Here is a 24,951-nt window from a genome sequence, read left to right as displayed (position 1 = left end):
GCTCCGCTCAAGATTTGAATCGAGAGATGAAAGTGGTTGTTTGATTCATCCACAAAACAGAACAGCATGTCATAATGCATTTGGAATAAAAGGGGTGGAGGAAAAAAGTACTGATGTTGAAAATGAGGTCAACTATTGTTTTTCTGTGGTTTTATAACCTTTATTATCCAGATTGGTCTCATTGAGATAAAACATATTTTTTACAAGAGAGACCTGGCCAAGACAGCAGCAGCATACAATACAACACAATAATACTAACAAACGAAAATGCATAACTCATGGTTTATGGATTCATATTTTGGTATTTTCTCCACAGTGATAGCCAGGGATAGCTGGAGGGACTATTTCTTGCCAAACCTCTGTGGCACGGCCATACTCCAGATCTGAGAAGGGGCGCCCTGCCAGTCACGAGACTGTATCCTCTCCTCGGACACTAGCTGGCCCCTGGAGCCACGGCCAAACCTAGGAGAGAGAGAGAGAGAGAGAGAGAGAGAGAGAGAGAGAGAGAGAGAGAGAGAGAGACAGACAGACAGACAGACAGACAGACAGACAGACAGACAGACAGACAGAGAGTTAAGAGGCTGCCCTGCATAATATTTAATTACAATAAAGATATTATATATGAAACTGTATAATTAGTTGCAAAGAACCATTTCCCACCTCGAGATTTAACACACTTGCAAAGGCATAGGTTTCAATAGGGATGCAGCTGATGCATCCCCCTCGTTTTTAGAGCATGTGCGGCTGTCCCCCCACCCCCCAATAAAGACATGAGAGAGGCAGAGGACTGGGATTATTCTAGAGCACTGGGGCTCTTTTTACTCCCAAAGGTACGGCACAGACACACACATGCACATGCACACACACACACGCACACACACACACACACACACACACAAACACACACACAAAACTACATATTTGAAAGCAATCCAGAATGCCTGAGAGCAGATCTTTCTGCATGATAATCTTTTCTAATTAGAATTGTTACCTGGAGGGTGAATGGCGACAGAGGGTACTGCCTTTTAAACATTCAGAAAAGAGGGCTGGAGTGGTTTCTTCTCGCCGCCACCAAATTGCTTTGACAAGACTCTTAGATAGTGATGATCTTGAAATCAAGGACACTGGACAAGAGAGAGCGAGACAGAGAGAGAGAGAGAGAGAGAGAGAGAGAGAGAGGGAGAGGGAGAGGGAGAGGGAGAAGAGAGAGAGAGAGAGAGAGAGAGAGAGAGAGAGAGAGAGAGAGAGAGGGAGAGGGAGAGGGAGAAAGAGAGAGAGAGAGAGAGAGAGAGAGAGAGGACTCACTCACCTCTGGGGCTGGTGGAGAACAGAGTTCCTGGTGTCCCTCTGGGATCCCAGCAGCAGAGACCTCAGTGCTGACATCAGCATACGATCGTCAACCCTATTATCTATGTCATCATTTAGCTGTGTCATACACACACACACACACACACACACACACACACAAATACACACACATACACACAGACACACACACACACACACACACACACACACACACAGAAAGAAGTACATTAATTTGAGGTCTAAAAAATTATACACTTTAATTTACAGCTCACACACTTACTATCAATAAAAATATTCTATACTTTATTTGAATCTAGAATAATACTTATATAAAGACAATCCTCAGTGGAGTGAGGCAGCCCCAATTCTCACCAAAGATTTTCTCAAACTAATTTGATATATTTGGTGAACTAGTCCTCAGCCTAATCTAAGGTAGGAAGGTTCAAATATGAAGGTCAAAAGGTTAAAATACTATCTGTACTGTTTATGGTCAGTCATGGCTTATCACACTGATCTGCCCATCTTACCATCCCCAGCAGGCGATCGGCCATGTTCTCCTCCATGCTGTCAGGCAGGATATCATTGGTCTCCTGCTCCTGGACTGCGTGATTGACACCGGCCGCAGCCAATACGAGAGCTAGGAGCGTCAGTGCAGCTGTGGCATCCATGATGGTCAAACTGATGATTGAAGACGCTGAGGTTTAAAGGTGAGAAACAGCAGTCGTCTGAGGTTAGGCCTGGGGTTTTCTCCTTTCCCAGCTGGTTCAAAGACTGCTCAGCACCCCGCAGCCCAATCTTATATACCCCCTCGCCATGACGACAACCTGCCCCCCCCCTCTACCCAGGGGCCAGGAGGCTGAGGAGTGGGATGGGGAGGTGGTGCTGAGCACTTTGGGGGTCCATCAGGTCCATTAGAAGGATCAGGGCATTAGTGCAGATGGAGAGCCAGGGGTGTTTTCTGATGGGGCCCCTGGGGGCCGACACTACGTAGCTCTGCAGGTTATTAAACAGATAAATCCATGTGAATGGACTCACATCCGCCCAAACCTCTGATGCAGTAGAGATGTACAATGGACAACGAACATGGTCACTGTCAATAACATGGATTATTTCTAATTGGGGGATAAAATAATGTACTTATAATGTGATAATATAGTTCTTTAACCTTTATTGCTAAAATAAAGATTCAAAAATAAATATAGACTTGATGAAACCACCACTTATGAATGTATGTATGTAAAATATTTGAATCCTGTTATAATGATTCATGAATTTAATAATTACCATGTTTACACATTTAAGAATTTTATACGTCATCTATACGTAAACTAGGATACATAAAAGAGAACCACTATAGAATCATTGAGAACGCTGGTTTTAAGGGAAATCTGTGCAATAACGTCAGGTTCTGTTTGAGGAGCACGAGCACATGTTTAAATATTAAGATTGCAAAACATATCGTATCCTCTAATATGTACATTTCAATTTTGTATCATAAACATTTATCTTGTTGGGCCGGATTGATATTCTTTGATGTCAGCAGAGTAAAGTCACATTTTTTTATTGAAAATACACATCATATAATTAATTTGTGCTGCAAAAGCAGACTGGGTGTTTGTTCAAATGTGTGTTAGTGTGTGTGTGTGTGTGTGTGTGTGTGTGTGTGTGTGTGTGTGTGTGTGTGTGTGTGTGTGTGTGTGTGTGTATGATGTCAATCAGTGACTAACACATGTGGATAAACACATTAACAGATTTGGCTTATAAACAAACCTAATGGGTGACATACACATTTATTACAGCTTTTAAAAAAGCCTGCAGAGAGCACACACACACACACACACACACACACACACACACACACACACACACACACACACACACACACACAGAAACAAACACAGACACGCACAGTCACACAAACACACAAACACAGACACACACACACACACACACACACACACACACACACAGACACACAAACACACACACACACACACACACACACACACACACACACAACCACATGCACAGGATTCACAGGAGATATTTCTGCTTTAGGGCTAAGGGTGTTTGGCTGATTTAATGTAGTACAATCATTCAAAATGAATACAATTCTTAACTCCAAGTTCATAATTTATGATTATTTACCTGTAATGTTCTAATGAACTCATTAACTACATCCGAAACATAAACAGCATTGTATGTATATGTATATATCCCCTACGCCCAAACCCTTCATAAATACTAGTGTGTGTGTTTATTTTTTTTATTGGGTGCTTTATTTCAATCGGAGGCAACATAACCTAAAATATAGGTGTTACAGAAGGTTTTTGATTATGTTAAATGCGTGATGCCAGAATTCACATCACATATGAAATGCATACCTCTTAATATGCATGAGTAGTTTGTCTTGTATTCATTGCCTTAGTATCTTAACCACGATTGTAGGCCTATTTCAACAACGAAGAATGTGAGTAATGGCTCCCTCTTGTGAGGGAAAGACATATTACAACAATAAGTCTCGGAGCGACAATTGCCTCTGTAAAACTGTTTCAACCTTTATTCAACACGACATATGTAAATGTGTTGTGATCAGTATTTTTTTTATTTATTTACAATGTTAAAACAGTGCATCCAAACAAAAATAAATAAAACATTGAACAAAAAAAATTAAACAATAAATGGGATGGCGTCAGATTACCAACATAACGTTCATGCATCTATCATGAGATTGTCCAGCAATACCTAAAACAAGCTCCTTGCACATGCTTCATAGCCACTTCCTGTGCCCAAATGCACCAACACGCCCAATCAAAGTCCTTCTTATGTGCCAATGTACAATGTGCCAAATGTAAGTATTTCTTATTTCCTCTTCTGTTCTTAAAAACAGGTCTCGCTCCTGGCCGACATATTCCATTCACTCTCCGGGAATCTTTCCTCATGCCCAATTCATATGAGCTGGGATGCATTCCCATTTCATAGGTTTTAAATAGATACTTGAAGGCAGCATTTTAAGTTATTTTTTCCCCCTAAATACAGTAGCGCCACATTTTTACAATAAGGCACTCAATTGTATGCAGTTAGAAATCTAAGTACCAAAGTAATAATGTACAATATCCTAGTTGGCACAGGGCCTTTCTCCAGGTACATTGTTTCAAGCAGGTTAGTACATTTAATCAAATAATTTGATGAAAGTCTTTTTCTTTTTACAAAGGAGATGACATCCCCTTTTACAAAAACGCCCAGGTTATCTGAAACCTCGTACATTCCATATTTTTATTTATTTACACTACTATATGTGGGAATATGGTATGTTTTCTTTAGAAAGTATGAATCATATTATTTTGATAAACCTTCATCGACCTTTGACTAACATTAGCTGTTCAAAGACGACAAATAAACCAAAAGGTATATATATTTGTCACCTGAGCTAATCAGGCTAGCAGATTAGCAGATGTCATAGACTGTCAACATTTTGCAAGCTACGTTGCGTTTCTCCTGATCTTTTTCAAGTTCACTCAGAAAACAAATATGTTTGTCTATAGTTGATAACCATAAATTAAATTGAAAAAACTGGCTCCTACTCTGATGGGCATTGTGTGTATCTGAAACTAATTTCACATAAACAGAACAATTGTGTGGCCTGTCAGCCTAAACCAAAAACACAGCACTTTGGTATTTTGAATTACAGCTTATATCTGTAACCAAATGATAATGCTTCCCATGTTACACACATTTCATTAAAAAGCTAAAGCCATGTTGTATATAAAATATATGTTTAGCCAATTTTAAATTTGTCTAGACAGAAGTTAAGGAAAGGAGGTTGTGTTCACAGGTTGTGGCTTCTTGGTCACACTGAACTACTTCGCCCATCGCATAATTAAACCTTCCACCATACAGTGTGTGTGTGTGTGTGTGTGTGTGTGTGTGTGTGTGTGTGTGTGTGTGTGTGTGTGTGTGTGTGTGTGTGTGTGTGTGTGTGTGTGTGTGTGTGTGTGTGTGTGTGTTTCGGTCAATATTGATGGGGGTGTGTGTATGAAGTCAATTTGAGCATTTCTTCTGGAGGCTGTGAGGCATTGAGTGAGCTACACTCTTGAGTATTGATTCATGAGGCTCAACATTATTGACTGTAAATGGTCAAATAGAAACGCAGTGCAAATAAAGACAATCCATCCAATGCCAGCCCTCGGCCCAGCAACTCTGTGTGTATGTGTGTGTGTGTGTGTGCGTGCGCGTGCGCGCGCGTGTGTGTGCGTGTGCGTATGTGAATGCAGGAAGAAGGCAGAAGATAGAAAGACCAGCTCAGGAAATAACGCACATTGAATCTATTAATATTGCTACAGTACGATGAGCAGAGTCAGTTGGTGATGACATCAGGTCCCTGTTCACTTTACAAGTCGAGCGTTGTCTCGAGGGGACGTCAGCAGCAGCTCAACCAGGGGTGAGTGTGGGGTGCAGTACACACAGAGTCAGCTAGGAGGCGCTATCGCTCCAGTGGGTGCTCCATTCCTTCTTCTGGATGGGCCCCGGCTTCTCTGTGGAGAACTGAGGTCGGTCCTGGCGAGGGATCTTCACCGCGTGATACTGAGGCACCTTGTCTTTGTACTGGGCCCGCTGGAAAAAGCCACACTGTTGGCCGGAGCCAAAGTAGAAAGGAGGAAGGGAGACATATGTTAACGCTCTGAATGATCTTGTGATTAATCTCAACTCTGTTGCGCTTCAAAGGGCATATAGGTTTGTAAAAGGTACTCCAGGAATGTGCTAACCTATTCAATCTATTAAACACAGAGCAGAGGCAGAAAGCAGTTATTCTGTTGTACAAACACAGACAGAAAAAGTGCACAGCCACATGCTTTACACTACAATTTAGTTTCATTGAGAAGAACTCCACTCTCAAAAGTGCCAATGTGTGGAAAGCATACACACGTGGTGATACACACACAGAGAAACACAGAACACAGCACCTCAGAGGGCCCACCGGTAGGGAGAGGAGGAAGGGGCAGATGCTGCCAAGAAGGATATTGATTGGAAATTTGTGTCTGTATATACCGGCCCAGCAAGGACGCAGTGTGATGAAACATATCGATAACACTTTTATAGTTGTTTACTTTTACCATTCTTGTCTCATTGTACCAATAACTGAAATGTGCATGAATAATCTCTGAATATCTAACAGTGTGTCATTAGTCAATGTCTGTTCGCCTGCTGTTTCCCCTTGCCCTCTGTTCCCCGCCCAGCGGCCATACTGATCACCAGCCCAGACCGGCCATCAAAGCACTCGCACCATGCCCCTGATCCACACACCAAGACCACCAATGAGAATGGGGGGGAGGCTTGTTTACCGCTTTGGGGAAGGGGGAGGGGAGAGCAGGCCAGAGAAAATCGGGAAGGGGGGTGGGGGGGTATTTTTGGGGGTGGGGGTGACCCTATAGCTCAGAGGCCTGCTTCTCCGCCTCCGAGGGCTGGACCCCCAGGTGGGCGCGGTAGAACTCCGTCTCAAAGTGGCGGCGCGGCTTGCTGCGCTTGAAGAATCCACACTGGAAGAGCAACAACCCCCCCGATGTGGAAGATTGAGGCAGGATGGAGGAGGAGGAGGCGGAGGAGGGACAGTTTGGAGGGGAAAGACAGATGGAAAGGAGGTGAAGGAGGGGAAAGATAGAACAGATAGTATAGAGGGGATTGAGAAGAGAGAGGGAAAGAGGTAGATGTAAGAGTGAAATGTTTCAAAATAAACAGATGAGGACATTTTTGAGGGAAATAATGAGTGTGGAGAAGGAGATAGGAGATAGAGAGAGTGACAGACACGGTGGGAAACACACAGAAAAAAAAAGGAAGGGAAATAATTCAGCAGAATGAACATTGAAGGAATAAATTGGTTATGGGAGAGAAATGAATAACACAAAAAGAAGTAACTGATTGACATATGTAGGAAAAAATTAGCGAGAGTGGCAGGAATGAGGTGATGCTATTGAGAGGAACTGGTGATCTATTCTAAATAGCTATTTAAAAATATGAACAAATACAGTTTCCCGGTCTCCAATTAACAACTTGTGTGGCTTGAGTTGTAGTAGCTAATTATAATAACGATAATAATATGAGGATTTATAGAAAAATTCCCTGGCTGGGCGCGTTTCATCTTTGAGAAACATTCTAGTATATATTTATAAAATATATTAATAGCTATTCAGTGCAGATTTAATGAGAAGGATCAACCATACTGGATGGAATCTTAACCCAATCTCGTCTGCACTAATCAAGTGTGAATAAGACCTAGTTCTAATGTAATCAATGCTAATACTACATTGAACTTGTATTGAACCCCTTCTACTTTGCTCAGACGGTGTAAGTTTCGATCATTCATGACGTATTCATCCAGTGGATGTCTCATGACCATTGATTCCAGCGAGTCGTGACTCAAGCCAATAACAGAAGGACAGACAGAGAGAGACAGAGACAGAGACAGAGAGAGAGAGAGAGGAGAGAGAGAGAGAGAGAGAGAGAGAGAGAGAGAGAGAGAGAGAGAGAGAGAGAGAGAGGGAGAGAGAGAAAGAGGGGGAGAGAGAGGAGGAGAGAGGGGGGGGGAGAGAGAGGAGGAGAGAGAGAGAGAGAGAGAGAGAGAGAGAGAGAGAGAGAGAGATGCAGTGTATATCCATGAGTAAATGACTATGACCACAGGGGTTGGGATCAGTTTACCTTCCACAGGAGGCAGACCAGTAGGGTGAGCAGCAGGATGCCTGCCAGCACGGCAATGAGGATGATCCACCAGGGGATCTGGTACTGGTCGGCCAGGCCGGGCTCTGGGTACACCATCACTGGAACCTGTAGGTCCGACACAAAGCACCTCTCAATAACACACTGCTTCATGGGCTTTAGACATAGTGATCAGCTAACATTGGCTGACCCACCACTAAATCGGTTGGGCTATGTCTGATCTCTGTACAACCTTAGTAAGTTTGTTTTCTTTTGTGTCGTACTTATCTGCAGCTGTAACTGTAATGGCAGCCGCAGATCCACTCATCCACAGATGAGTGGTTAAGAGTTAATACAATTCTTAGACACTAAGCATTTTGTGTAAGGATTAAAGAGAGTTAATTCTGTCTAAGTATGTGGGAAGATGAGGATTAAGCCAAAGCCAAGAATATGTCTGTACGTCTTCTTGGCTAGCTCAGTGTCCTGGGCAGAATGTGGGAGCTGGCAGAATAGCCTCCTTCTCACACTTGATGTATGCCCAAAGCTTCTCCTGACAGCACCACAGTGTCCAGCTTTGCCTTGGCCCAACGTCGGATCTGACTGTGCTTTCGCATCTCAAAATAACATCCAGTCTCCTCAACAAGGGGTCTTGCACTTTATAGTTCGCTCCCTCCATCGTAAAGTCTGCAGGGCCGAACATTTAATCTCATAGTATTGCAATCTAACATCTGATCACCATTTGATTCATTCAAAGCACCCTCTTTAGTTGTACTTGTACAGCACTCAATTTATCCAGTTGCTCCCGTATTGATTGTATCCCTTGAGTGTTCTCAGCCTTGGCTGGGAGTGGCTTTGGAGTGAGGTGTCCGTCCCTATGATCAGCTTACAGGGTTCCTTAAATTTGTCAATATAACATATTGATCGTCACTGATCTATTAACAGAAGGATGCCTCTTTAAGCTTCTTTGAACATAATAATATAACATGTCAGGTTTGGTATTGAGAAAGCGGTTTGGTATTGAGCCATACTGATGTCTGTGATGGTACATAAGGTTCCGAAAAAGGTTCTGAAGCCTAAATGATAGCCTAAGTGGCTAAATGTGAAAGACCCATCAACGCAATGGGAAGGTGATGTTGTGTGTCTGATAAGGGTTTTCACCTGAGCAGCAGCATCCCTAAGGAGCAGGTGTTTGATGGTGGACTTCACAGTGACGTTGGCCCGGATCACCAGCTCCAGAGCACTGATGGATGGGAACTCCTGGGGATGGAGGAACGGAGAAGAGGAGGGATGAGGAAAAATGATCAGAGATGGTGTGCATGAGAGAGAGCGACACAGCGAGAGAGAAAGGGGACAGAGAGAGAGAGAGGGGAAACATTCTGGTCTGGTCTTAGCTGTGTTTGTAAGGCCTTCTCTTACCTCTATGAACGTGCTGTTCCATAGCCTGGCGTGTATTTTGAGGACAGCCTGACTAGCCAGACTATAAAGGGGGCACTGGAAGAGCACACATCGTGCAGAACCCAACAGACAGTCCTGGGTAACAGAGAGAAAGAGAGAGATAAAGAGATTAGTAGCTGAATATGTGATCAATGTGAAGCAGAAAATCTGGTATTGAATTCTGCACACGTGCATAATCTATACATTTAATTGTGCGCATGTTATTTTATATAAAGAAATTACAAACAGACACGTTTGTGAACAAAGCTAGACATATGTGTTTGTGTGTGAGTGTGCGTGCGTGTGTGTGTGTGTGCCGACTTGTTCCCTAAGGGTCCCTCCGCCTCCTCTTACCAGTTTGAGGGACTTTCGTCGCTCTGAGGCAGCCACCGCCGGGGTGGTCCGTCCTGCGTTGCCCTTCGTCATCACCTGGCCCCCATGACCCTCCTCTTCAGGGTGAGACCGGCTCTTCCTCCTCGCCTGATGCACAAGGGTAACAGACAAAGACACAGTGATGAAGGGGTTAAAGCAGAACCATCACGTGTAAGGTAAATTTGCAAAACAATACTACTACTTAAAAAAATACACATAAATGCAAAACCATGTCGTTTAGCTATGATGTAGCACTGAAATTGTCGGTGAAATTTCTAAATCAATTGGAAGGACGTACCAATATATCTTTATTTTTCTGCTAACTATATGAACATCATAGATTTGGCAATAATTGTCTTACTTTACGACTGGCTTGTGTTACTAAAGGAACTTAATCCACCCCTCCACCTACCCTCAGATGTTTGGACTGCAGGGCCTCCTCGACAGCCTTGCTGTGGGAGAGTTTCAGCGGGTTGAGATCTTCTGACGCGGTGCAGCGTATGTCCGGGTGGTTCTCAAACTTCAGGCTGGCAGGATACATGAGCCACTTTCCATTGGCCAACTCATACGGCCACATAATGTTGAGGAAGGCTGACCCCAGCGTCTGCACCTCTTGGCCTGGATTGGATACCTGATAGCAGTAAAAAAAAATATATATATATAGTATCCCACCCAAATGTAAGATATATTCGACAATATGCACACACACATACACACACACACACACACACACACACACACACACACACACACACACACACACACACACACACAAAGTGAACAATCCCTATTCACTTTGTACGAATGTCACGCGTTCTAAAAGATTGCATGCTCTGTGCCCTACCAGCCAATTGGCCCCTAGTTTATTTAGATGTATGATGTACTTTTGATACCTCAGGTAGGACTGGAGGGCAGGATAGTCTAGTTAGCAGTCAGGGTGTTAAGGCTCCCAGCCAGATGATAGTTGGTTCAAATCCAAATTACCCTAAAGTCAAGCTTCAAGGTGTCTAACCATACCTGCTCCTTCATGAAATGTATTTAAATTCACGCATTGTGAGTGGCTTTTTGAAAAGAGCTAAATTACCAAATGTTATTCTATTCAAGCAACCTATTTGACAATCCTACTATTGCTATACCTGACACTGTCAGAGACTGTTGTCACCGGCTTGGGTTGCTACCGGCTGGGGCAACAGCTGACCCTCAACAAACTCTCAAAGCTCTCACCGTGAACTCAAAATCCACAGGGCTTCCCACGTCGTCCAGCGTGGACATGGCACTCTCGCCCCTCACGGCCCCGCTGAAGAACAGCTGGTGGGGACGGGCCACCCTGCACACACACACACACACACACACACACACGCGCGCGCACACACACACACACACACACACACACACACACACACACACACACACACACACACACACACACACACACACACACGGTCACATGATAGTCTCACACAGAAGCACATACTGGCACAGCTTCACAGCCCTGTCTAGTCGGATCAAAGAAGCAACATGACATCACTAGCTCCATAAGCATTCCTCGCCAACAATGTGTCTCTCTCTATCCCGTGGCTGAATGGATAGACGACATTTATTGTGTAAAGAAAGGGAAAGAGGCCATTGGCGGAGGTTTTGGAGGGTGTACTTACACACTGACCAACAGGGGGAGCTCTATCACCATTTTAGCAAGCGCTTTGACTGGCGCCAGGTCTGGTTGCTCACTGATGCTGAAAACCAATACAAAAGGAACAAGGGACATTTACGTTTCGGATCAAGATCTTTTGAGTTGTGTTTGCAGTATTAAAAATACAGAATATAGTATTATTTTATATTGATCTTTTTCTTTTTGATACAGTGTTGATTCAAATTGAAAAAGTAAAAAGATTCTTACGTTTTTAATAGGAGATCAACTTTGAGCTCGGTTGTCTCTATGGTGATATTGGAAGTTCCTAAAATGATGGAGAATTTTATCTAAAAAACAAATCAAAATGTTATTTTGTTGTCCAGAAACATTGTAACATTACAATATATTGAAATACTTAAATACTAAGGTTCTGATAAAAAAATCCAATTTCAGGTCAAGGCATTATAAACATATTTTCAAAATTTGAAGGAATGTTTTGTGATGATTTATACAATGTGTGTCACAATGTGTAAGTATCTAATATAATGCATGGTGACTTGTTCATTTACATAAATCAAATGGCAATGACAAACAGTTACATCAACTTCACTTTATATGCTTTGTGAGTGTTATTAATGGGGATCTAATTTATTTTATACTTCAAAATCGTCCTCATCGAATAACAAATACATTGACAAATTGAGGAGGAAACTTCTCCATGGTTACTGCCTTACCGTAGAGTCTCGTTTGACCGGGTTCCCCAACTCACACTCAGTCTGGGTGCCATTGTGGTTGAGCTCACATCGTACTTGTGACTGGGACCATAAGAAACCACACCAAAATCAATCCAACTTCATCAGGAGTGAACAAAGGACTTCATGATCATTGCTATTATTTATGTTTTCCAGGGGTTAAAAAGACATTATTTCACGCCATTTTTTTTAAAGTTTGATGATTGTTAAAGAACGTTGTGAACATTATTTTGTTCACAAACATAAGAATGCAGTCTTTTTCATTACTACAGGACTGTTTATACCTTAAAATATATGTATATCCTAAAACCTTAAATAGCAAATCCACGGTCAAGCATCAACGCATATTAAACCCATGATTTGAGGAGTCAAACTATATTACTGTGCTCTTGCACACTGAAGACTTGCTTGTGGAGGTTACTGCCTTGTATTGTAAAGATTAGTTGTTGTGACCCTTGGGGCCTTCCGTAGTGTGTGTGTGTGTGTGTGTGTGTGTGTGTGTGTGTGTATGTGTCGCTGCAACGGGGGTACCTGTGACGGGATGCGGGAGCCCATGTAGGAGAGGGTGGGGGGCAGGGAGATGAGCAGCTGGGCGGCGTGCGCGTCGTCTCCGTCCTCGTCGGGGTCCTGGGGGTCCGAGGGGGAGTTTGTGATGGTAATCTCCAGGACCACCGATCGCTGGTCCGTCATGGAGAACACCTGCACCCCCTCATCGTCTCTGGACACAAGGGGGACAGGAAGGGAAAGGGTTTTGGATTAAGATGAGAAGATGCACTTTGCTTATCCTACACATGGAATGTGGGTGTCACAGCAGAAATACAGGACACTAATACGAATGAATGGTACCCTAGTGGAAATGAATGCGCAAATAGGGTTGGCTTAGCTCAGAGGTAGAGGGGGTTGCCTTGTAACTGGAGGGTTGTGAGTCCGATCCCCGGCTCCCCCTAGCTAGAGTGTCGAGGTGTCACTGAGCAAGACACCTAACGCTAACTGCTCTCGACGGGCTGGCAGTTGCCTTGCATGTTTGAGTATGCCGTTGGTGTGTGTGAGCCTTTGTCAGTCACTTTGGATAAATGCGCCTGCTCAATGTCTTAAATGTAAATGTCTTCATCATTGACAATAGAGGTGAACATCATTGCATATGGTATTTTAAGTTATTGACATTATGCATTATTGAATATATTGATTATTTTTTCGATAAGTAAAACACTGTTAATGTGAATAATGTAATAATTCACAGCATGGGTAAATCAATTATGCAAATTCATACATTCATGAATGTATGCTAATGAAAGGATTCAGAAACAAATTCCGTATTAGTGATCTAGACTATTTTTGGCAGGAGCAATTATAATAACTTGATGAATAGAACAATAATAAAGCATGCTGTATATTTTATTTTAGCAGATACTAATGGCCAAGCGACTTAAACTAAAAACCAAGGTTTGAGAGCCTGGTCAAACACATGCAGCATCCATCGATAGACGGCTATGGCAATTTATTTAATGCATTCACGAGCATGCACCCGCAATCTCATTTACACAGACCGTGTGTGCCTGGTTGCCAGGCAACCGTGTTCAGGTCAACAGCATGTTACATTACATCTCTACCCTTCAACGGCAGGTTGTGTTAGGCACTAACTTTGGCAGAGGGGTGAAGAGGTCAGAGTTCAGAGGTCGGGTTCCAAACTGGTAGCTCAGCTTCAGGTTGCTCTGGCAGATCTTGTCATCGCCACAGCCCTCCCGCAAGAAGTTAACCTGTGGGGAGAAAAAGGTAATAGGAATATATAATATGCACTCATTATGAATCCTACTCCTTCTCTTAAACCAATCTGCCCGAGCCTCAGTGATGTTGTGTAGGATATTGTTGTGCCGTTTTGTGTTTGGATCTAATACACACATTTTGGTTAGCATGTTTCAATTGGGTTCAAAATGTATATATAAATGCGTGAGAAAGTGCTTGGGCCACCAATAGTTCTTAGCAGAGTGGGCGATGCAAGATGTATATAAAGGTCTTTAAAAAGGACGTTGTCCCCGGTTGGAATGAAGGGAGCTTTTCACACAGCTATTTAGAGGAAGCTCAATTCCTCGTGGTACTTCCAGGGAAAGACAAAGAACACCATCCATCTCAATCCGTCCCGCTGACCTCAGAGTTCAGGGTGTTGGAGGGCCACACGCTCAGGATGGGAGCCAGCTTCTCCAGCCGCTTGGAGCCCGAGTGCCTGTGTGGTGGGACGGGCTTGATGGTGTGGGTGATGGCCAGGGAGATGGGCCGCAGCTTGTCCCCCAGGTTCTCCTGTACGGAGACACCTTCAAAGGTCATAGGTCACTACAGGAGGCGAAGAGTCTTTGTTTTGGTCCGTTGGAACGATAAGGCTTTGGTCGAAGTGCATGAACCATGAACGTCCATGTGTGTGGATTGCACTGTAAATGGCTTGTTTTTATGGATGGTCTTCTCAATAGAATCTGGAGATGCAGATCTATATTTATGGCTTCATAATGATAACAAAACAGCAACAGTCACCCTGGTACACACGTGTTTTGTCATCAAGTTCACTAAGACAACATAAAACCTGCAACACAACCTCTTGCTTCTGGCGCGCTATTGGCTGGGTGTCAATTCAACCTTCATTTTATCTCTTGTTTTATTAGCTTCATATCAGTGCATCAGGTGCGTGTGACTCACGTGCAGCTGGAACACAGCGCTGGTGCACACAGGGTGCCTCTGTCTGTGCAGCTCCACCTCCTCCGTCTGAGTGTACTCCGGCATCAGCGAACTGCGACCCAGGAAGTTAACGCGGTGGGGCAGGCCCAGCTTCCTGCGCTCGGCGTCAGCTTCAAAGTGGACCACCAGAGCTGGGGTGGGCAAGAGAGAGAGAGAGAGAGAGAGAGAGAGAGCGAGAGAGAGAGAGAGAGAGAGGGAGAGAGAGGGAGAGCGAGAGAGAGAGAGAGAGAGAGAGAGAGAGAGAGAGAGAGAGAGAGAGAGAGAGAGAGAGAGAAGAGAGAGAGAGAGAGAGAGAGAGAGGTAGAAATGTCAGGACACACACACACACACACACACACACACACACACACACACACACACACACACACACACACAGACAGACACACACAGAGTGCATGTTGAGAGAGAGGGCACCAGGGATGGAAAATATGTAAACATCATCTAAGGGAATATTATATTACACAGCTGGAGCCCTGGCCTTAAAATAATGCCTAACCACGGTTAATCCAGGGTTAAAGATACTGTGTATCTTTAACTGTGCAGGAGAGGTGTTGTAAGTGGTGGTGGTGTATTTAAAGGGGACGTGTGGAGACTTACTGATGTGTGGAGAGTAGTGTTCTGGGTGGGCTGTGAAGGTGAAGCATGCCTTCACCTCCACGCTGGAAAACAAATAGGACATTGGTTTTATCTTGATTTGTTTCATTTCATAATTTCCTTACGGGGAAGTACAGAACCCATACTTATTTATCAGATAGACATACAGTATATATCAGACAGACATCAATAGGAAAGAGAGAGACAGAGAGAAAGAGAGACAGTGAGAGAGAGAGAGAGAGAGAGAGAGAGAGAGAGAGACGAAAGAGACAGAGACACAGACAAAGATACAGAGAATATGACAAAGACAGAGAGAGACAGAGAGAGACAGACACACAGTCAGAAAGAGAGATGGATAGATTCGTAGCTAGACAGATAGACAGCGAGTTGAATACATATTGATAGACAATAGAAATACCTGATTTTATTATTGTTTTTTTAGTAGTTTTATAATTTGTATGCGGTTTTCCTACCAGACTCCATCTCTGCCCTGACAGTTGCGTTGCTCCAGATCAATGTACTGAGGCTCTATAGAGAGGTCCCTGAGCACGTGGATGACCGGACGGGATCTGAGACACCACCGTAACAACAAGGACAACAAGCACGTCAATGAAAGAAGAAGGCATTAAAAACAGCTCACGCTTTTATCCAAGGAGACTTCTAAGTGAGGCTGAGAATAATCAAAGGCATACAATCGATACTTGGGATACTTTAAGTGCTGCCCGACAAAGTTTTAAAAAAGAACAAACAGAGTACTGTATAGCAGTAGGAAAACACGTTGGTTGGAAATTGGTAATTATTTTCAACGGATATGGTGCTTTTGTACATTTTGTGTACATTTCTGTTTTATGCTTTGTGATTAGAAGTTTTAAATGATTCTTGAATGTACTGGGACACAAATGAACTACTATGATTTAATCAAATCAAAGTCTGTCTCTAAACCATGAATGATACTAAAACTAAAGTGTGATCGGGTTTCTCCTTGTTTCCTCACCTGAAGAGAACCACAGAGTCGTTGAGAGAACCCACAGCCAGGTCCGGGTACTGGTTCTTGTCCACGTCCAGACCGCCAGAGATAGAGTAGCCAAAGCGCCTCACGTCAAAGTCCCGCCCGTCCAAGACCTGAAGGGCGAGGGGCACCCATTAAAACCAACACAGCTTTGAACAGCACAATCCATTTATGGGCTCCCTTTCTTCCTTTTCATGACTTAACCAAGTCTTGCCCAACCTCATCACAGCGGGTGTGTGTTGTGTGTTGTGTTCTTCACTCACCTGTGCCGGCTTCGTTTCTATGCCCGCATCGGACCCTCTGTAGATAAACACCTTGCCGTCGCCATCGAACGGCGCTCCAACCGCGATGTCTGCCCGGTTTGAAAGAGAAGAAAACAGCAGTTATAGTACCACCTTAAAGGAAACAAAGGCAAACGCGGGGAGAGTATTTGAAGAATATCATTCCATTTCAACACTAATTCTATTTGACATTATAACAATTCAAATCCATTGAAGTGGTCGCTGCCCCAATGTAATGAGGTACAGACAGCTAGATAAAGAGAAAAAGAGTTTCCATGATGCCGACCTCCGTATCCGTCCTGGTCCAGGTCCCCGATGCTGCTGACCGTCATGCCGAACATGGAGTCGTAGGTGCCGTTGAGCCGTATGGGCCGGGCCTGGTCGTCCCAGTGGCCGAAGGGGTTCAGGTACACGTACACGGCCCCGCCGATCTCCGCCTTGCGGTCAAAGAAGTTGGGGGCGCCCACAATCAGGTCTGTCCAGCTGGAGGTCGGAAGCAGGCAGGAATCAGGGAGGGTTAGAAATAGGAAAACCCAAAAGATAGAGCAACGTGGAATCTTTGATAAAGTATATGTCTTTTCTATCCTTTGGTTTGTTTTGTGAATGTATGTGTAATTGTATGGGCTTTGTGCACCCATATGGGGTGCACAAAGGGGTGCACAAAACTCTTCTCTCGTTAACTGTCCATATGGACAGTTAACGAGAGAAGAGTAAAGTGGGATTGGGAAGAGAGGGGATGACATGCAGGGTACGACCGCAGGAGGGAATCGAACCCGGGTCGCTAATGGACGTATAAATTACATGGTTAGCCCATTTGTGGGCGGAGCCACTGAACCACCCATCTTTACCTCTGAGTTGAATGGATTTTTCGGGCGCAATTTCCCACCCATTTCCACCGGCTGCTACCGCTTGAGGAACCTGGTGTACCACTCACCCGTCCCGGTTGAGGTCGGCGGTGGCCACCGAGTAGCCGAAGGACGAGGCCAGCTCCTCCCCCCAGAAGATGTGCTGCGGCACCAGGCGGTACACGTTGTCCTTGCGCAGCAGCACCACCGCCCCCGTGTGGTTGGCCCTGGGAGCGCCCGCCACGAAGGTCAACTCACCAAGGCTCATGATGCCCGTTGCGGAGTCCACCGAGAAGCCTGGGGATGGACGGGGAGAGAGACATAGGGTAAGAATGAGAGAGAGAGAGAGAGAGAGAGAGAGAGAGAGAGAGAGAGAGAGAGAGAAAAGCGAGAGGAGAGAGAGTGAGAGAGAAAGAGAGAGTATGTGTGTGTGTACGTGTGTGTGTGTGTGTGTGTGTGTGTGTGTGTGTGTCTGTGTGTGTGTGTTAAAGTGTGTGTGTCAGAGGACGAAGAGGGTCAGTATTGACCATGTGGCTCAGAAGCCTCGTCTCTGCTCTGCATTGCATGTAGTTCTAATCATCCCCTTACTAATGAAATGTGTGCCTTAAGTAACTATTGATTTTATGCCAAACTCAGTGCGGTGTTAAATATCCACCGTTCACGGTGCACTGCGATTGTGAGTAGAGGTCTAAGCCGGGGAGGGGGAGAAGCTGTGGGTCTGTGCATTTGGGAAGAGCAAATGGGGGTTGTAGCTAAGTGAAATAGAAGAAGATATACTGGGCTTTCACTGTTGTCTCCTGAGATTCATGGTGCCACTGAATAGTATCGGTTGCCACTGGCGATGAAAACGTAGTGGCGGGACATTGATCAAGTGACTGATTGTGTATGTGTCTGTTTGTGTGTGTGTACCTGTTTGAATGGGAGAGTGTAATCATGTGTTTGCATATAAAGTAGGCAGCAAGACTGTGGGAAGTGAGCTTGTGGGCGGTGGGGCTGGTGAGGGAATGCTTAACTGTTTGATGCCGCGGGGATAGAGATGTGAAATGCAAATGTGACATGTTGGCAGTATGTTGGCAAGCTGTGGAAAACATCACTTTGTTGAAATGAAAGGGAGCTAAACTTAACCTATGGTAGGGCATGCAGTGGCTGCTTCTCCAGTGTTGGAAGTGAGAGAGGGCTGGTAACCAAGAGAGGAGGGAGGGTAGGGGAGGTAGGGGCTTGGGGGGAGGGGTCGTTAGTTAAGAGTAAACATGCACAATTAATATCCATGAAGAAGACAACGACGACACGACAAACAAGAGAGCAGCTCTAGGGGTGGCAGGTGAGGAATGCGACGGCCGCCATGACAGTTCCCGTAAAAGAGAAAGGGAAACGACTCGCCCTTAAATGGAGAAGCTTCTACTCTTTAGCCACTGTCGCTCTGGGACACGGTGCTATTCTGGGTGGGACTTTAACACACGGTGCTGCGACCAGCGGCCACGACCAGGCCTCTGTTAAACCATGGGCCTATTTCCCACCAAGGGTTTTAAAAGGCCGCGGGAGGGTGGCCATGTCGTTAATGCCTTCGCGAGGACAACTGTGACCTTAAAATTGTCGAATTACAGGCAGTAGAGAAAAACGGGAGGAAACCAATTGATTATAGTATAGCAATTATAGAAATAGGTTAACCTCTTGTGTAACCGATTGTGTGTATGGTTAGACTGAGTACAACTCTAACAATAGGCCACTTGGCTGAAAGGGCTGTTATTAAAATATAAAACATAAAAAACATAAACTACAATTGGTTTCTCTTGTGCGAGGCCTCCTCTTTTGTCCCAATCGTACAGGTGCACCTTTAAGGCTATGTATTGATGTGGTATTGCTTCCACCTAACATGACCATCATTACAAGGCTACCACATGATGACTTTAGGCTTGGGTAGTATCATAAATGATAATGAGGATGTATCAGTAATAGCTGTCCCTCTGCTCTGTCATAAATAAAAAATAATGAGGGTTGCATTGTCATTGGGTTAGAAATTGATGAAGGTATGCAAGTTATTAAACACATGATGAAGGTCACTGGGGAACTTTATGCGTATAATGAACCGGGAATCTTGAGGAGTATATGGGGAGATATTAGAGAGATATTGGAACCACGCTGTTAATGCAAAGGAAACACTTGCCCTTTAAAAAAGACATTTCCGGAAGGTACGTTATCCTTTTTAATAGCGAGTCACTAAAGGTCTTGATTATCGATGCCAAGAAACTACACAAAACAATCACTCAAACCCAAAGAAGATGCAGGCGGGAATAATACTTAATATATATGTATAAATTAATATATTTTCCTCAGCGATAATCCTACACATACCATAGAAGGTTAAGGGTTATTAAGAGAGGGCTATGCTCCTTCCCCACAGCCATAACACTCTTTTGGAGGATGTCCCTGGTCCCCCTGTTGTTAATGGAACAGGGCTTCATCGACCCACTCATGCTCATCTACTCACCGACGTTAATGAACTCACTAATGTTGTTTGACTAATGCACTAACTTCCCAATGTTGTTAGCAAACCACAAGCAGACATTTGATTGACACCTATGAGGCATCCACCGCCACCACCAAGTGCCCTGGAGAGCTGTGTACAGACGAGAGACAGACACATGCCCTCTGACTGACAGACCGGGCGGGACAGACGGACGGGACGACAACAGAGACCATTAGACGGAGAACAGACACAACACACACACACCCTGCTGCAATACGAAAGACAACCATTTGATTGACGGCAAGTCATCATCCAAGGGATTGCGCTCATATTTATGCATGCATGCATTTCACAAATTTGGATTTATGTTTTCATCAGTTAATTTATGTTTAATCTGAAGAAACAGTAATACAATGGCTATCTTTTCATATCAGCGGATGGTGGTGTAATTATTTATCGACTGGCTTTAAACACACTATAGTTCAGAGAAATCAAACGGATGAGACAGAGAAGACAGTAGGACAACACCACTACAAGCCCAGTCAGCCCCGGTCGGGAGACAACAGACACCCGGCACGTCTACAAACCTAGGTAGCTATTATGAGCTACGTCCTCAAAGGTGGAGCGGCTGGAGGGCTCCTGCGTTTTGTACAGCAGCGTGTCTTCGAAGGGGCTAGCCATGAACAAGAGCCCTATGGCCCAGACCAGAGAGAGAGAGAGAGAGAGAGAGAGAGAGAGAGAGAGAGAGAGAGAGCAGTGCAGGGGTGGTGGAGGGGTGGTGGAGGGGTGGTGGAATGGTGGGGGTAAAAGGGTGATGAAGAAAGAAAATAAAGGAGGGGGGGAGGGGACAAGGAGGTGCAGGTGAGATGGCTTGCCGGTTTTATTGGTGCTCAGTCAGGGGGCGGGGCTCAGTGGCTCTCCTCTGGAAGCCACTGACATGGGGATTGGGGGAGGGGTTGACAATTCATACTCCGACTGTACCCAGAATGCATTGTGGCTGCCTCGCCCTTGCAGAACTGAAAATGTTTCTTCCTTTTTGTTAATCATCATGTGATCATCAGTGTAAAAGATTCAATGTGACACTATAATAAATATGACAGATGTTTGAACAGATGTTTTGAAGTAATACTCAGGGACAGTATAAAAAAGTAGCCGGCTCTAGACCCTGGTGAGTCATAAACAGATCAGCCAACAACTGTCCTTAAGCCAGTCTGAGCCAGTTTGGCCCAACTGTCAAATCCTAGCGTTGGGATGTGAGCTTAAAGTTATTTTCTGGGTACAGAGGTTAAAGGTCAACCTTCCCCCCCACCGGCCCTGTCCTTCTCCTCTGTGCGCGGTCAGCGGTCAGCAGAGAGGAGGGATCCTACCCAGGTAACTATGGTAAGGCAGAGGGATCAGCCGCGCGTTCAGCTGTTTCTGATCGGCCACCTCATAGGGCCCGTCGTCATAGAAACCCAGATCCAGCAGACTCTGGTTGATGAGCTGGACTCGCATCTCGCCTGGAATTCAAAGATGTGAAGGCACAGCAAAGCACTCTGTTGCTCATGCAGTGCACGCACACACACACCACACACACACTCATTCTCTCAAAACTGTCATGCAAATACAGTAAGACAAAATCTAAAATACATAAGCAAAATATGTGAGCAGAAATGTAACATAAATTGAATAAAGTACCCATTATTGGAGCTTTTTCATGGAAATGTTTTCCAGTAAGATAACTGAAATTACTTCATAGCCTTACAGAGGAAATCCAGCTATGTTATAAAATATACTATCAAATGGAGGCATGCTGAATGTAGAGTAAACCTTCTTAGTTATATGATGGCTTGTGCTGCCGTATATGGCTGAACCATATGTCAAGACGTATAGTGATTGAATGCACCAGAGCAATGCCCGGGCACTATTTGATGGAACAGCCAACATTGATCAGTATGTATACTGTGTCCAATTAGTAGATTGAATTATAAATCAATTAGACAATGGTGATCCCATGAAAGGAACTCAATGGCACGAACAGTGAGTTTGCTCTAAAGAACTTACAGATTGGCAGTTTACTGTATCCCCGCTCTTTGTATCTGGCTTGTCTTTTGGTTAGAAGCAGGGGAATTGCTTGTAAAAAGGTTTTTTGATACTAGTCCAAATGTAGGATTTTAAGACTTGATGATGCTGCGGATCCATCATTATCTGTTATGAATCGATTTCAAAGTATGCACAGTGCCGGAAGTAAAGTCTGACGGTCTGACGGCAGAGGTAGACGTAAAATTATTCACATGCAAACAATCACTTCAAACATTGCTGGAAAGTAGAACATCTAACACCAAAAAGCAAGCCATTCAAAGAGTTCTTCTGAGTCCTATGATAAGGTTCAAGAATAAAAACGCTAAATATTTAATATGTTTGACCTGTTTACATCAGATAAGTAAAATAATGTACAAAGCTCTATCGCATCACACACACATACAGACAAATACACACACACACACACATACAGACAAATACACACACACACATAGACACACACACACACACACACACACACACACACACACACACACACACACACACACACACATATATACGCCATCGTTCCTCAAATCGGCCGCCATTACCTTTCCAGTTGTACGTCCCCGGGGCCCCGAACAGGATGTAGTTGTTGTCGGGGGTGAAGCTGACGGAGAGCCCCTGCTGACAGAAGCCAAACTGCTCGTGTCCCTGGGGCCGGCCCTCGCAGAACTTCCACTCGCCCCCGTCCAGGTCGTCCCTCTCCGTCAGGTCCTCGCTCAGCACGTAACAGCGGCCAATGGGGTCGCGTGTCTCCGACGGCTGGCTCACCCGCTGCCGTAGCTCGTACAGGTGGGCGCAGGTCTGGGGGGGGGGGGGGGGGGGGAGAGAGAGAGAGAGAGAGAGAGAGAGAGAGAGAGAGAAAGAGAGTTAAAACTGAGCTCTGCTTGATACCATTGGGAATTTAGTATAATTGAATCCAGAAAATGAACTGATATTGCCGTCCTACAACTCATTGGTAACAAGTGGTTAGGCTTCCAGATAAACATAATTGAAACCCACACTTTCTATTACAGGAAGAACACGAAGAAAGTGGCCGTGTCAATGTATCATTTGTCTAGCTCTACTCCTAGCAGTGTTGTGGTTGCGTTGCGGTGCCGTTATGTTGGGGAACTTACCACCACCTTCCCTCCAATGCCCTGACTCTTTACTGTGACTCCCAGCCACTGGTTGTCCTTGCTTTCTCGGTCCAGACTCACTGGGGAGGAACATTGATCCAAGTGGTTATTATGAAAGGGTCATACCGATGCATTTAAAAAGAACATTCCTGCACACTAATTCTAGTTGTCATATAACCTATAAGGTTTGTAATTCTTCCACTACAACCAACATTAAACAACGTATGACTCACCCAATTAGAAGACAAATCAATCAATAAATCAATAAAACAATGTTTATCCCATGCAGGAATTGCATGAATAGTAGGTTTCACCTAACTGTCAAAGATGGGACAGCTAACAAGAATCAACTTATTGTATCAGGCTTGTGCCATGATATACATTTATGAATGATACATACATTGTGTGTACAGATGCATTTTTGTGACATTTGGATCCAACATGACAGTGGCAAACATGGCATATCGATCCCAGTCCAAGGCTGAGTTCACAGTACACTGACCATCTCCGTCGATGTCCACTCTCTCACAGTCGTACTCCTCTGGCGTGATGGGACACCTGAACAGTGCCCCGGGCCGCGTGCCCTGCTGGGCCCCTTGGCCCGCAGCCCGCGGGGCCCCCACCAGTATCCTGGGGGAAAACAGCGTCCATAAGTACTGATTAGTCACAAGTTTCTTCGCTCCCCTTACAAGTCCCAATCGGACGCGTTGCCTCTCAGGGACAGGATAGTCTGGAGTTAAGGGTGAAGGGTCCTGGGTTCAAACCCTGTGTTCACAGTCTAACTCTAGGCATCCTTGAAGCAGAACTCACTCCCAATTGTTCCTCATGACATCAGACGTCTGCTGACTGAGACTACATAGTCCTTTCATTACTGAAAATGTTAACTTAATTTCATTAATGGTGATTGAATATATTGATTATATAGAAATAAATATTGAGCTCCAGATGAGCTCAGTAATACACATTGAAGTCACAATGTGTTCGGTTGAGCCCCTCCTAGTTCAGAATTTCAAAAACTCAATTACAGCGTTCTGTCCATTCTAGCTGGCTGTGCAGCTGTGTGATGCGTACAAGCATAGCTTGGCTGGCGAGTGAACGGAAGCGGTTTTCGGAGGTTCCATTGAAAAATTCTTGCGAATAAGTCACTGGTCAGCCAATGTTACTGCCAGTGTTACTGGCTGACCAGTATTCTTTATTTGTAGAATATATCAGATATAATTGTATTGATAAGATTGAAAGCACTATCGATCAACATTGACTACAGATACTTCCAGGTCATTTTAAGCTAAGAGCTAGTTGAAGAAGTGAAATTGACCCTTCCTAAAGTCACACATTGTGACTTAAGTCACACATTGAGACTTTAAGAGGGATTAAATGGGATTTGATCCTGTTGATCATGGGATCAAATACTGAGGGGGTCTTTTAAGAATATGTTTTTATTTCCTTTTTTAAAACGTTAACACATCTAAAGGCAAACAAATCCCAACTTCTTCACGCTTCCAGTTATGTGAGGGAATATATGTGACTACGGTGCTTTACTGTGGCTTCCTGATATTTCTTCATGTTCCGCCGAAATACCATTTAATGTTGTGGAAAAAAAGGTATTTCTGGTGGGACAGATAGTGATATTTCTGGGTAAGGGTGGGGGTGGCTGTGGGCGACG

The 24,951-nt window shown here is 44.5% G+C and overlaps 2 protein-coding genes across 2 annotated transcripts in view; both read right to left on the bottom strand.

The window, feature by feature from the left end:
- Positions 1-341: 341 nt before the first annotated feature.
- Positions 342-1,976, bottom strand: npffl (neuropeptide FF-amide peptide precursor like; the record flags this gene model as incomplete). Its single annotated transcript, XM_079747307.1, has 3 exons — positions 342-462; positions 1,310-1,425; positions 1,836-1,976. 3 exons carry the CDS (start codon positions 1,974-1,976, stop codon positions 342-344), a joined length of 378 nt encoding a protein of 125 aa, XP_079603433.1.
- A 2,027-nt stretch (positions 1,977-4,003) lies between these two features.
- itga7 (integrin, alpha 7) overlaps positions 4,004-24,951 on the bottom strand; it is a 30,824-nt gene continuing 9,876 nt past the window's right edge. The window contains exons 2-26 of the mRNA XM_079747422.1: positions 23,791-23,918; positions 23,289-23,368; positions 22,719-22,974; positions 21,474-21,605; positions 20,694-20,798; positions 17,729-17,936; positions 17,081-17,277; positions 16,777-16,865; positions 16,499-16,626; positions 15,978-16,073; positions 15,508-15,569; positions 14,872-15,041; positions 14,332-14,481; positions 13,828-13,943; positions 12,718-12,904; positions 12,169-12,249; positions 11,702-11,781; positions 11,460-11,537; positions 11,029-11,131; positions 10,217-10,435; positions 9,787-9,912; positions 9,415-9,528; positions 9,157-9,255; positions 8,002-8,127; positions 4,004-5,937 (exon numbers count right to left, since the gene is read on the bottom strand). Of these exons, the coding sequence (XP_079603548.1) occupies positions 5,782-5,937; positions 8,002-8,127; positions 9,157-9,255; positions 9,415-9,528; positions 9,787-9,912; positions 10,217-10,435; positions 11,029-11,131; positions 11,460-11,537; positions 11,702-11,781; positions 12,169-12,249; positions 12,718-12,904; positions 13,828-13,943; positions 14,332-14,481; positions 14,872-15,041; positions 15,508-15,569; positions 15,978-16,073; positions 16,499-16,626; positions 16,777-16,865; positions 17,081-17,277; positions 17,729-17,936; positions 20,694-20,798; positions 21,474-21,605; positions 22,719-22,974; positions 23,289-23,368; positions 23,791-23,918 (3,286 nt within the window). The 3' untranslated portion in view covers positions 4,004-5,781. The remainder of the gene's footprint in view (positions 5,938-8,001; positions 8,128-9,156; positions 9,256-9,414; positions 9,529-9,786; positions 9,913-10,216; positions 10,436-11,028; positions 11,132-11,459; positions 11,538-11,701; positions 11,782-12,168; positions 12,250-12,717; positions 12,905-13,827; positions 13,944-14,331; positions 14,482-14,871; positions 15,042-15,507; positions 15,570-15,977; positions 16,074-16,498; positions 16,627-16,776; positions 16,866-17,080; positions 17,278-17,728; positions 17,937-20,693; positions 20,799-21,473; positions 21,606-22,718; positions 22,975-23,288; positions 23,369-23,790; positions 23,919-24,951) is intronic.

This window comes from Pollachius pollachius (genome assembly GCF_949987615.1).
Source record: "Pollachius pollachius genome assembly, chromosome: 12".
In the NCBI taxonomy this organism is placed as follows: Eukaryota; Metazoa; Chordata; class Actinopteri; order Gadiformes; family Gadidae; genus Pollachius; species Pollachius pollachius.
Note: the sequence above shows the minus strand (reverse complement) of the source record. Positions and strands in the feature narration are given on the sequence as shown.